This window comes from Euprymna scolopes, chromosome 41, assembly GCF_053919585.1.
Source record: "Euprymna scolopes isolate OS-2025 chromosome 41, ASM5391958v1, whole genome shotgun sequence".
Taxonomy (NCBI): domain Eukaryota; kingdom Metazoa; phylum Mollusca; class Cephalopoda; order Sepiida; family Sepiolidae; genus Euprymna; species Euprymna scolopes.
In genome coordinates this window covers 30,029,708-30,041,788 of record NC_136522.1, presented here as the reverse complement: position 1 = coordinate 30,041,788, position 12,081 = coordinate 30,029,708, and the positions used below count along the sequence as shown (strand labels likewise).

The following is a 12,081-nucleotide window of genomic DNA, read 5'->3' as shown; positions in this document are numbered from 1 at the left end:
AAAAAATGTCTCGACTGTGAAAAGACAATCTTTACATCGTTTTATTACATTTCAATATTTTTGTCCATACTTACCTAATATAGATAACTCCAAAAATAATATCCATTTCTAATCAATTAATGGTGGTTAGAAGAGCGATATCATATCTCTTCAGGAGCTTATTTTTTATTCACCAAAAATCGTGTCATCCTTTGTTCAGATTTAACAGCTTATGCATAGATTTAATCATAATAATTCTATATATTATCTGCACAGTTTTGTTAGTATGGAATTAATTGAATAATACTTACAGACATTACAAACTGTTCTATTTGCGTTGGCAAGGAAATTAGTTGGACATTTAGAACACTTTTTGGCACCAGATGTTGCTTTGAAATAATTAACTTTACAAAGAGTACAACTTTCTTGCCCTTCATATCCGGCGTCGCATAACACTGTAAAATATAAAAACATATATCAATTCGATTTGTGATGCTGCATTAGAAATATACTTCATTTGCTTGACAAGCCAGCATTGGTCGTGTATCATTTGTTAAGATAAAAACAATTAACAATAAAAATGCTTAGAATGTTCATCAAGTTATAAAAAGCATGGAGGACTTTAAAGTTTTATGTTGGAATTTTTTAAAGACATCACAACAACAAAATGGTTAAGATTCTGAAAACAGCATTGCGAAAATAGAACATCTTTTTCAAGACTCTTAGAAAAGTTTTGAAGGGAAACTGACCCTGGGATAATTCCATTTCAAAACATCCAGAAACTTAAGATTTTAAAATCATATGATTTTTTTTATAAAGTTCACCACACATCATAAAAGCTAAGAAATTTTCAAAATCTGAGCATTTAATTCCAAGAGGTTGCTGATTTAGAGCATTTTTTGTTTTGGATAAACAATGTGAAATTTCCCCCAGTTGACATTTTACTGATTACATTTTCTTGAATATTTTCTGTTTATAACATGATATGATACCAACAATTCATTCAAGTAATCTTTTGGATACAAAAAATTACTTGATTTTATCAGATTTGGAAAATTTTCACGTGTACACCAATATAGGAAAAATAGATGTGCTTGTTATGGTAGCAGAAAATGCTCTAAATTGGCAACCGCTTGGAGTTACATTCAATTTCATGATTTCTTAGTTTTATGATGTCCATCTATGGTGGAAGTTACAACAAAATCTAAGGATATGTGTTTCAAGCCGTGCAGGATTTTACATGGAATCACCCTAAAGTAACTTATTTTCTTAAGATTCCATAATCAACTTAATTGAAGAATTTAAATACAGGCAAGAAAAAGAGGTTACATCTTTGAATTTTTTCTGGTTCCTTAAAATGTTCTATTTACAATTTTGGGTCGGTTGTGCAGTGTCGATCATTTTTCTTGTTTCTCAAATATATTTTTTGAAGTTAAGTTACATTATTTAATAACATATCAACGTTTGTAAATTATTAAATGCCAACTCGCCTGTGTTATATACATATTATGTGTAAACAAATTGTTTGTTATTTTGTGATCATACTTTAAATATGCTATTATATATTTTATATATCTGTCGATTGCTTTAAGGCATGATATTATATTGGTAATTTGAGTAGTTTCAAGTAGTTACCTCATTTTGTTTCTATTACAGTGTTTGTATCTGTTAAGTTAATATGTGTTTTACAGTTTGGTATGGTGTTTACACTGATTGTTTTTTTTATTTAGGTAACTATCAATGTTGATATATGTGTCCTATAGAATCACAATAATTTAGCGTTAACAAATGATCAGTACATTTTATAGCAGAAATATTGTTGACACCTCGATAAATACTCTTTCTCTTTTTCTCTTGTGGGCAACAATTGTAATAGTAGTTGTCACGGGTTCTTTTTCTTTAGTAGCATTTCAGTTTCGTTGTAGTAATAACAACGGCACATATACGTTTTAATAAAATAAATCTGTAGATTTTTTATCAGTACACAATAATATTACACATTTGCATATTCCATCTTTGGGTGGGTATGGGAGAGGATCTTTGAAAACACGTCTGTTCTGTCTTACAGACAAAAGCTAAGAGAATGTGCACGTTTCAGTCTGAACGTTGTGCTTTCTTACATCATTTCACTGAACATGTCAATTTTAGTTGTAACCTAATTCGTAAGCGAAATTTTTCTCTCTAGGTATTTTATTTTAAAGTAGAAAAATTTCATATAGATGTATAGCAGTTGAGATAAAGTTATTTCGCTTTAACTTTTCCTCCATTTTCCTTGGTCTAGTTTGATTGTGTGAAGTTTACTATTTGTTTTATCAAAGAATATTACCATTTCTATTGAATAATATTTGTAAGAATTGAAATTGATTTGACTTACCGGGGGTGGGTCGGAGGGAAGAAAAGACATTGAACTGCTGTTTTGCCGTTACTGAGAAACTGGGTGTCTATTTCCTACTAAGTTAAATAGACATTCTAATCTCGTTGGAAATCACGTTGGAATTCTCGCCACTGAGAGTTAGTATGTATAAAAGGAGTTGTCTCACTACGGTTAGTGATTAGTTAAAAAGCTAGTTACCTAGCTTGCTAGTCGGTTGGCGTCTCTTAGACTGATTACCTCATTACTGTTGTTCGGCAAACGTTACCATTTAATTGTTACCTTTAGAAGGAAAGAAAAGACTGCTTGTAAGCAACGTCACCATTTCGTTGCAAGCCCTTACTGCCTTTTCTCACCCCCCCCCCCCTCTTCTTGTTAGTGAAATAATCCCGACATATTATTTATGTTTTTTTCTTGCATCTCGGTAGGAAATATTTCATTTTCGGCAGATTATATGGATGAATCTGCTTGCTCAGTTTCACTAATTTCCACATGTGGTTCACGATTCATTAGAGTACTATTTCTTCATTATTGATGTGAGCTGTTTATTCCAAGTATTTCTGTTTATCATTAATAGAGCAGAAAAAGCATATTAGCATTATTGTCTGTAAGAATGGATTAGTATTATTGATTAGTATTATTGCCATATTGTTTTTAGTGTCTGCAACAACATGTTGATATTATAAAGAATATTGATATTGTAAAGAATTTATTAGCATTATAATTCTCAAAAACATATTAGCATTAGTGTCTCCGAGAACATCTTGGCATTAATGTCTTAAAAATATATTGGTATTAGTGTCTTCATTACATATTAGTATTAGTGTGTTCCAGACTATATTTGTATTAATGTCTCCAAAAAGCGCATTGACATGATTGCCTGCAAGAACATATTAACATTACTGTGTTCAAGAAAATATTGGTATTAGCATTTATAATAACACATTGGCACTATTATCTGTAAGAACATATTAGTTTTGGTGAATTCAAGAACATATTAGTGTTTTCAAGAGTACATTGACACTATTATCTTCAAGATCATGTTAGAATAAGTCTGTTCAAAAACATAATGATATTACTGTTTGCAAGAAAACATTGGCGTTATTATCTACAAGAACCTTCTGGCATTAGTGTCTTCAAAAGCTTATGAATATTAGTTTTTGCAAGAGCACATTAACACTATTGTCTGCAAGAACATATTGTCATTAGTATTGACAAAAACCTGTTGATATTGATGTTGTAAAGAACATCTTAGCATTATTATCACAAGAACATATTAGCATTACTTTCTGCAATAGTATATTGACATTTGTGGCTTCCCCTCCAAAGAAAACAAAACCTATTTTCATTAATGTTTTTAAAACATTTTAGTATTAGTGTATCCAAGAACATATTGGTATTAGTATTTGCAAGAACATATTAGTATTCAAGAGCATGATAGCATTAATCTTTAAAAGAACGATTATGAAGTTCAATAAATATAACTATTGCACACCTGTACGTGTCATTCACTTTGTAAGAATGTTTAAATTGATAGAATTAAAAGCTAAATAATTTGAAGAGTAGATTTAAAAAATATAATAAAAAAAATAACTAACAAATAAGGTAAAAAAAATTGCAAATAAAAATAGAAAGATATATCAGAAAATAAGGTAAAAAAATTGCAAATAAAAATAGAAAGACATATCAGGAAATAAGGTAAAAAAATTGCAAATAAAAATAGAAAGACATATCAGGAAATAAGGTAAAAAAAATTGCAAATAAAAATAAAAAGACATATCAGGAAATAAGGTAAAAAAAATTGCAAATAAAAATAGAAAGACATATCAGGAAATAAGGTAAAGAAAATTGCAAATAAAAATAAAAAGACATATCAGGAAATAAGGTAAAAAAATTGCAAATAAAAATAGAAAGACATATCAGGAAATAAGGTAAAAAAATTGCAAATAAAAATAGAAAGACATATCAGGAAATAAGGTAAAAAAATTGCAAATAAAAATAGAAAGACATATCAGGAAATAAGGTAAAAAAAAATTGCAAATAAAAATAGAAAGACATATCAGGAAATAAGGTAAAAAAAATTGCAAATAAAAATAGAAAGACATACCAGGAAATCAAAGTCTTCAATTTTTTTAGATGACGACTGATTGTTTAGATTACTTGTATTGATTGGACTAGTTTTCTCATCTTGAGTGCAATAATCTGATCAGTACAAGTAATATACCAGGAAATCCTCACAAAATGTTTAAGTACATCAGAGGTAATATAGTCGTGGTAGTAATTTGACAGATCTCTGGTTCAATGTTTATTTCCATATAATTGCTGAATGGTGTTTTTTTTATGCGTCTAATTAGAGAAAATTGCAAAAATCCGTTTTAATAATTTATAGATTATGAAAATTTTATGGTTAATATTTTGTTTTGCTAGGTTGTGCACAAACAAACAAATTCGATTTGACTGAAAACATAACCTCCTTGGCGAAGGTAATAATACGATTTTTTCTTCAGTAGAAGAAAACGATGGAAAAAAAGGAGGTAAAAAATTCTCACTTTGGCACTCAGTGCTTTCGATAGCTCCTTTACGATATGTGTATGTGTTGCTTGGACATTCTTCACAGCTGTATTTATTCTTGTCTGGTTGGTAGGTATTATTTGCGCATGGCGTACACTCGTTATTGTCGATAAATGTACCTGCTGGGCAAATTCCTGTTAGAAAAAGAAGGTCGGAGATTACCTCGGCCGAAATATTGTTAAAATAACGACAATTATGAGAATAATACAAATTAACAATCCTATTCTAAGAAATAATTTTGGCAACTTTTTCGAATATATTAACTTTGAAAATGCCCTGAAATTTATATTCTAGTGCGACAGTTAATAGGAATTATTTATATGAATTAACTGTAAACTTTCGATTTTGGTGCCAAAAGAAAAAAGTCTGAAATTGTAAAAAAAAAAATTCAAACGTGTGTGTGTGTGGGGGGGGGGGGTAGTTGATTGATAAACACTCTTGACTGCCAAAATTAAATAAGTCCGAAAAGGTCTATAAATAGAGTGACTATTTTTGTTATTCCAAAAGTTAACACTATATTTGATTAACAAAGGCAAACAATTTGCACTGAGGATGATAATAAAAGTATGAAAAATCCCAATAATACAGATTTGTTGTACTATTACACCTGTAGAATTAAATAAAAGTGCAAAGTACATTAGTTTATCACAATTGTTTTTACAAAATCCCAAGGGACGTTTGCTTGGAATCTTACGGATTAAAAGGGCTGCTTTAAACTAAGATGAAAACAATTTTTAAAATATTCCGGTAATTTTATCAAGCCTAATAAAATAGATTTTCTTTCCAAGGCTTTATTTCTGATTGCATCACTTAAAAAGTAAAGAAATAAACGGGTTGACTGTAGTTGAGGGCGACACAAAGGCTTCCCTTTTCATTGACTACTACTAGTCAACTACTAGAAAAGGCGCCACTCTCTTTTTCGTGAATTGCTTCATTTACCTTTAATCATCACCATATGATTCTAAATGCTTATTACAAAAGCATAAAATAGCATCTTTTTGAGGCAATCAAAGTTTTAACCTCGATCTTCAAACCCATTAGCAAAGATTATTTATAAAACTCATAAGAATCTTTGTAATTGTGTAATTTTTATTTGTTAGGACATTTCTACTGAAATGTATGTAATTTTTCTGTTGCCTCTACCCCTGTCTCTCTCGCTCTCCATGAATGTTAAACTCACGTTAGCATGCGATCTGTTGTATAAGAAGTGTTTTTGTTTGACTGTATAATGAGTTTCTTTTTGTATATCATTTTTATGTGTAACCTGTTTGTATATCATTTTTTATATGTAACAAGTTTGTATATTATTTTTTATATCTAACTAGTTTGTATATAATTTATTATGTTAAAAGAATTTATATGATATTTTTCATATGTAACAAGTTTGTATATGATTTTTCATGTGTAACGAGTTTGTATAGGAGTTTTCATGTGTAACAAGTTTGTATATCACTTTTCATGTGTAACGAGGTGTTTTTTTCTATATCATAATCATTTTAAAATTATATCTGTTAATAATAATAAGATAACATTTGCTGATAGCAACAAAGATGACTTCTTCTAAAAATATTCTGAGCAGGATAAAGAATTTCCTGAAAGGAATTAAATCGAATTAAACTTTCATTGTGGAAAGAAATGCTTATACAAGCCATACAAAGAAATGATCACTTAGAATGAAATATAGATTTGTCAGATAGAGTGCTAATATTAAGAATTCGATTGCATATAACATTTACATTGCAAACTGGTTTCGTTGTTTTCTTTCCCAGCATATATATCCTTTTCAGGTTATTTAATGCCGAATACGGCAATTTTGAAAAAAAGGTTTTATGCTTCCATTTACAATTTTTGTTTATATAATAATAGCAGGGATACCCGACGTTATTCGAGTCACAAAACATAAAAGAAATGAAGTTGCGGTTGCGCGCGCGCACACACACACACACACACACACACACACACACACACACACACACACACACACACACACACACACATACCTGCTATACTTAGGATTTTGATGCCTCTATTATATTCCTAGTACATTTTATTGGAAATTTTGCATTCTCATTTCTTTATAACTGTTTTTTTTGGCATATGGAGCCACTATGCAGTAGTTGGTAGTCGATCAAAAGTATAATGCAAAAAGAATATATCGATTATAATGTGTGTGAGTGGCAGTTAATAAAAAATTTAGGTATTTTTTGGTTTGGAAGTAAATGCAAATAATGAAAAAAGTCGCGTTTAGTTAAAAAAAATTATGATAACAAATATATAGATTTAAAACAGTAACAAAACAGAACATTCAAAACCACGTAGAATTATGTAAATTATTTTCTTTTTGTTTTCTGTTTCAAATATAAATAAGAGAGGTTGAAAACGTTACCATTTCTTATGCATATTTATCGATAAGTCTTATGGCGGAACTACCTGTGTTACCTACGAATGAACTTATCCATACGCATTAAATACCGGAAGTTTAATATTTTTTCTATGAAAAAAAAAGACATTTACTTTTTTTTTTTTTACATAGGCATCACCACATTATCAAGGCCAAGAGGCCACTCAAGGGTAAGGGGTAAACAGTGTACAGTAGAAATTGAACAATATAGTAATCATTAGTAATGAAGATTTGGTAAATTTGATAACTTATATGGAACGGCTCATCAAGAACTTATTTACGTTAGACTTGAACACAACCATATTGTAGTCACCCGGAAAGACGGAAAACGGAAGACAATTCCACAGGCGTGCAGTTCTAAGAAAGAAGCTTTGTTCATGGAATCTACGTTTAGGTTTAGGCACAGATAAACAGTTGGGGAAATTATTGATAGTGTTTACAGCTAGACGAGTGTTTCTTGTGAAAGTTTGGCGAGGGGGGACCATTGATTGAAGCTCAGTCGAACACTTTCCATGAAAATAACGATACATCAGAGACAAACTCGCAACATATCTTCTGTGAGATAGAGGTTGCAAGGAGGAGAAAAGGACATCTCCTACGAAGCTACAAAGTCTATTTTGAACTCTATCAAGGCAGGCCAAGTCCTTTCTAGCAGCTCCTGCCCAGATGTGGCAACAGTATTCCATCCTTGGACGTACCTGGCTCTTATATAGATAGAGAATAGCATCAGCAGTGAGATATTTACCGGATCGATAGAAAGATGCCACCATTTTTCCAGCGGCCTTGGCAACAGATTTGATGTACGTGTCCATTTAAGGACAGGAGTAATGGTCAAGCCAAGAAGCTTGTCAAAACTTGAGGCCTCCTGAAGACGAGAGCCATTCATTTAAATTGATGCCAGATGTGGATCAGAATGTTGATGATGTAAAGAGAGAAGCTTGGTTTTAGATGCATTAAAAATAACCAGCCACTCCTTTCCCCATTGTACTACGTGCTCAAGATCAGAGGAAAGAGAATTGGAGAGAACTTGGTCGTTTACTGTTTTAGATGTGCTACCATAAATGGTAATGTCGTCAGCATAAATGTCTACAAATGATGTAAGGATGTGATTTGGAAGATCATTAATGTAGATCAGGAAAAGAGTTGGGCCCAGGATGGAACCCAGAGGGACACCGGCATTAATGCTGTGAGCTTCTGATTTTTCCCCTCAACTACTACTCTTATGAACATATCAGAAAGAAATGATTTAATAATTGAGAAGACTTTTCCAGCTATACCATAGCTAGCGATCTTATGAAGTAAACCTTTATGCCGTACCCTATCAAAGGCTTTAGATATGTCAAGAGCAATTGCCCTAGGAAGATTGCCACCGTCGAGAGATTTGCTAATCCTATGAGATATAACTGTAAGCACATCTGCTGTAGATCTAGCAGAACGGAAACCATATTGAGTGTCACTACCAAGGTTATTTTTGTTGAGATGGTTGATTATTTCTGTATTTAACACAGATTCTAGCAACTTACTCATGACGCACAGGAGACTTATTGGCCTGTACTGAGAGGGGGATAAGCGATCACCTGAATTCTTAAATACAGGGCATACTGATGAAATTTTCCAGGGAGATGGGAAACTATTCTCCTTAAGACAACGTTTAAACACTTTTGTAAGTATGGGCGCTAGTTCAGGTTGAAGTTTTTTGAGTACTATAATTGGAATACCGTCAGGGTCAGTTGCTTTACTGGAATCAAGGTTTTTGATTAGCTTGGCAACATCACGTACAGATATACGTATATCACATAGCGTATTTTCTGATACAGGAGGAAATATTGGAGGTTGGCGGCCTTGGTCGCAAAGGGTAGAATTAGCTGCAAAGTTCTTGACAAAGAGTTTGGCTTTGTCTGATGCTGACGAGATTACCTCAGGTCCATTGATAATAGTTGGGATTGAGCACACGCTTCTGTTCAGGATTCTGTTTGCTATTTGCCAAAACTGGTGGGAACCAAGCCGCTGCTCAGCTACTTTGGACTTAACAGATTGAGCATACAACTCTCTTGCGTTCTTTATTCCTTTCTTACAATGGTTGCTGGCAGTCCTGAAAGCGGCTTTAGTTTCCATACATCTATTACGTTTGAAGCAGTGGAAAAATGATTTCTGTGCGCAATAGCAGCAGCACATTCTGGAGAGAACCATGGCTGGCTGTTAGGTTTTTGCTGAAACCTTTTCGAGGGTATGAAACGGTCAATACCTACGATTAACCATTCCGTCAGGTCAAATACTATAGAGGACACATCCTTTTTAAACATGGAATGCAGAGGTAGATCAGGTATAAATGTACGGAAGCTATCCCAGTCAGCCTTAGTGTATCGATATACTGTACGATGGAGAGGTACATCTAGGGACTTATTACATTTCATTTTTATCTTAATTGATACAACAGAGTGGTCGGAAGATCCAAGAGGAGACAGAACAGAAACTGAACATAGTTCAGTGCAAGTTGTGAGAAAAAGGTCTAGTAGGCTCGCATACTGGCCGTCATTGTTGGGCACACGGGTGGGTTCCTGAACAATCTGAGTGAGGTCATATGCAATCGAGAAATCATGACAGAACCTCCCCTCATCATCGGTCTTTTTTGAGTGGGTCAACCATTCGACGTTGTGAACATTGAAGTCTCCACATACGTGAATGTTAGCTGAAGGATAAGCAGATAGGACTTGGTCAATTTTCTCAGATATGCTTTGAAAGATAGTAACTCCGCTGTTGTGGGGGCGATAGAGAGTAAATATAAATGCAGTAGTGTGAGCTAAAGCAACCTGGAAGCCCATATAGGGTAAGTTAGGATCTTCCCTGGAGATGTCCCTACCACATGGAAAGCTATCTTTAATATAGGCACATATTCCATGCCCATGGCGATCTTGGGGGTCAGATTTAGAAATTAAGTTAGAGTATCCTATAATTGAAAACTCTTCTAGGGAAATAGCCTGTCCAATGCCAGTTTCACTTAAAAATAAAAGGTCTGGTTTAGTCTCCTGTAATTGGGTTTCAACCTCTGGAAGGTTAGAACGTAGACCCCTGATGTTGGAGAAGGAGACATGGTAGTAGGGGTCTACGTTGGAAGTTGGAGAACCGGGTTTAATCGTGTATTTTTTATTGAAACTTGTCATGATGAAATTTTGGAATTTGTGGACTAGGTCGTCAGATTTACTTAGAGCAGGACAGAGAGGGGAAACTAAGAGAGAAAAAGAAACGAAGATTTTTTTTGTAGCTAATGATAAGGTAAAGCCGCAACAATTACCCACTAGTATGGCATCGAGAGGCCCCACCAGAAACTACTGCATGGTCCAGAATCCATTCACAAAATGGCAATACAGCAGCCCCAGTACTTTGCACCTGCTGATAGGACAGCCTCCTTAGTGGTTAATCCAAGGTTCGGGTCCCTGACTATCAGGCGGATAACGTCAGCCCAGACAAAACGTTTACCTCCAGCACCTTTACTTGTGACATGGCTACAAGGATAGACATAGAAACAGAAAATTTCCACCATCGCTGCCAACTGTTCGCGCAAAATACTGCCAACCTAGAAAGCAGCTTTTTCTTTACACTTTGTCAGAAAAATCACTCATTAAAAAATGAGGACTGAGGGACAAATAAGAAGAAACGAGAGTAACAGGAGCTGCCGATAACGCATCCACAATGCGTTTTCTACTCTCCATTAAAAAAAAATAATAATTAATTATTCTACTTAATAAAAGTCCGACAGGCGTGTTTAAGGGAAAGTATAGTGATAGATTCTCCTCTCACGAACTAAAAATGAGTACAATTACGGAATCTATTTTTGCAATCAACTCGGTAGATAAATAAACATTTCTGGACGAGAAAAAAGCTAGCATTTAATACAACAGAAATACATAAATTAAATACTGAAATAAAATGTAGTTATTAATATTTGAATCTAAAAATAAAAAGTGCGAATTAATATTGAAATCACTTATCTCAAAAACACTTCCGTCTCCAAAATGCAAACTAGTGAAGAATTTAACTTTTAATAGCGTTCAGAAGATTTTTTTTTAAATAACCGTTAAAAGAAAAGCGTGATTTTATTCTGAACTTTAGCTAGTCACGTTTTAAGAAACTTACGATATAAAAGAAAAGCGGATCGGGGGGGGGGGGTTCTTCCGAAGTTAGTTGGTGACGTTATAAGATGGAAGCCAGAATTTAGGGGTGGGAGACTGAAAAGGATAATATAATGGATTGATTATACAATATTTAAGATCAACTCGGTAGATAAATAAACATTTATGGACGAGAAAAAAAAGCTAGCATTTAATACAACAGAAATACATAAATTAAATACTGAAATAAAATGTAGTTATTAATATTTGAATCTAAAATCTTTCTTTGGGAGAAATCGTATTATTACTAAGGGGTTATGAATTAAAACAGGAAATTAAACCTGCAAGTACAACTTAATACAATTTTATTTTTGCTTAATGCAAAACTAGTGGGAAATGAATTACAGTGTTCCATCTTTCAGTTGTTCAAAAGATACTAAAAATTTGTTAAACATTTGTACATTCTTTAGTTTTACCAGTCATATGAAAGAAGGACGCTTTGAAACAATAAGTAAAACTACAAATTATACAACAACAACAACAACAACAAATAAAAAACAACAATAAAAACAACTAGCAAAATTACAAATCCAACAGCAAAATTATTTGAAGACGATAAACACACATATGAAAAACAACAATAATGAAAA

General features: G+C 33.0%; 1 protein-coding gene across 1 annotated transcript in view; it reads right to left on the bottom strand.

Moving 5' to 3' along the window:
• Positions 1-12,081, bottom strand: part of LOC145266641 (uncharacterized) — a 347,925-nt gene that overhangs the window by 96,351 nt on the left and 239,493 nt on the right. Inside the window, exons 19-20 of the mRNA XM_080122566.1 lie at positions 4,900-5,055; positions 291-434 (exon numbers count right to left, since the gene is read on the bottom strand). Coding sequence (XP_079978692.1) covers positions 291-434; positions 4,900-5,055 — 300 coding nt within the window. The remainder of the gene's footprint in view (positions 1-290; positions 435-4,899; positions 5,056-12,081) is intronic.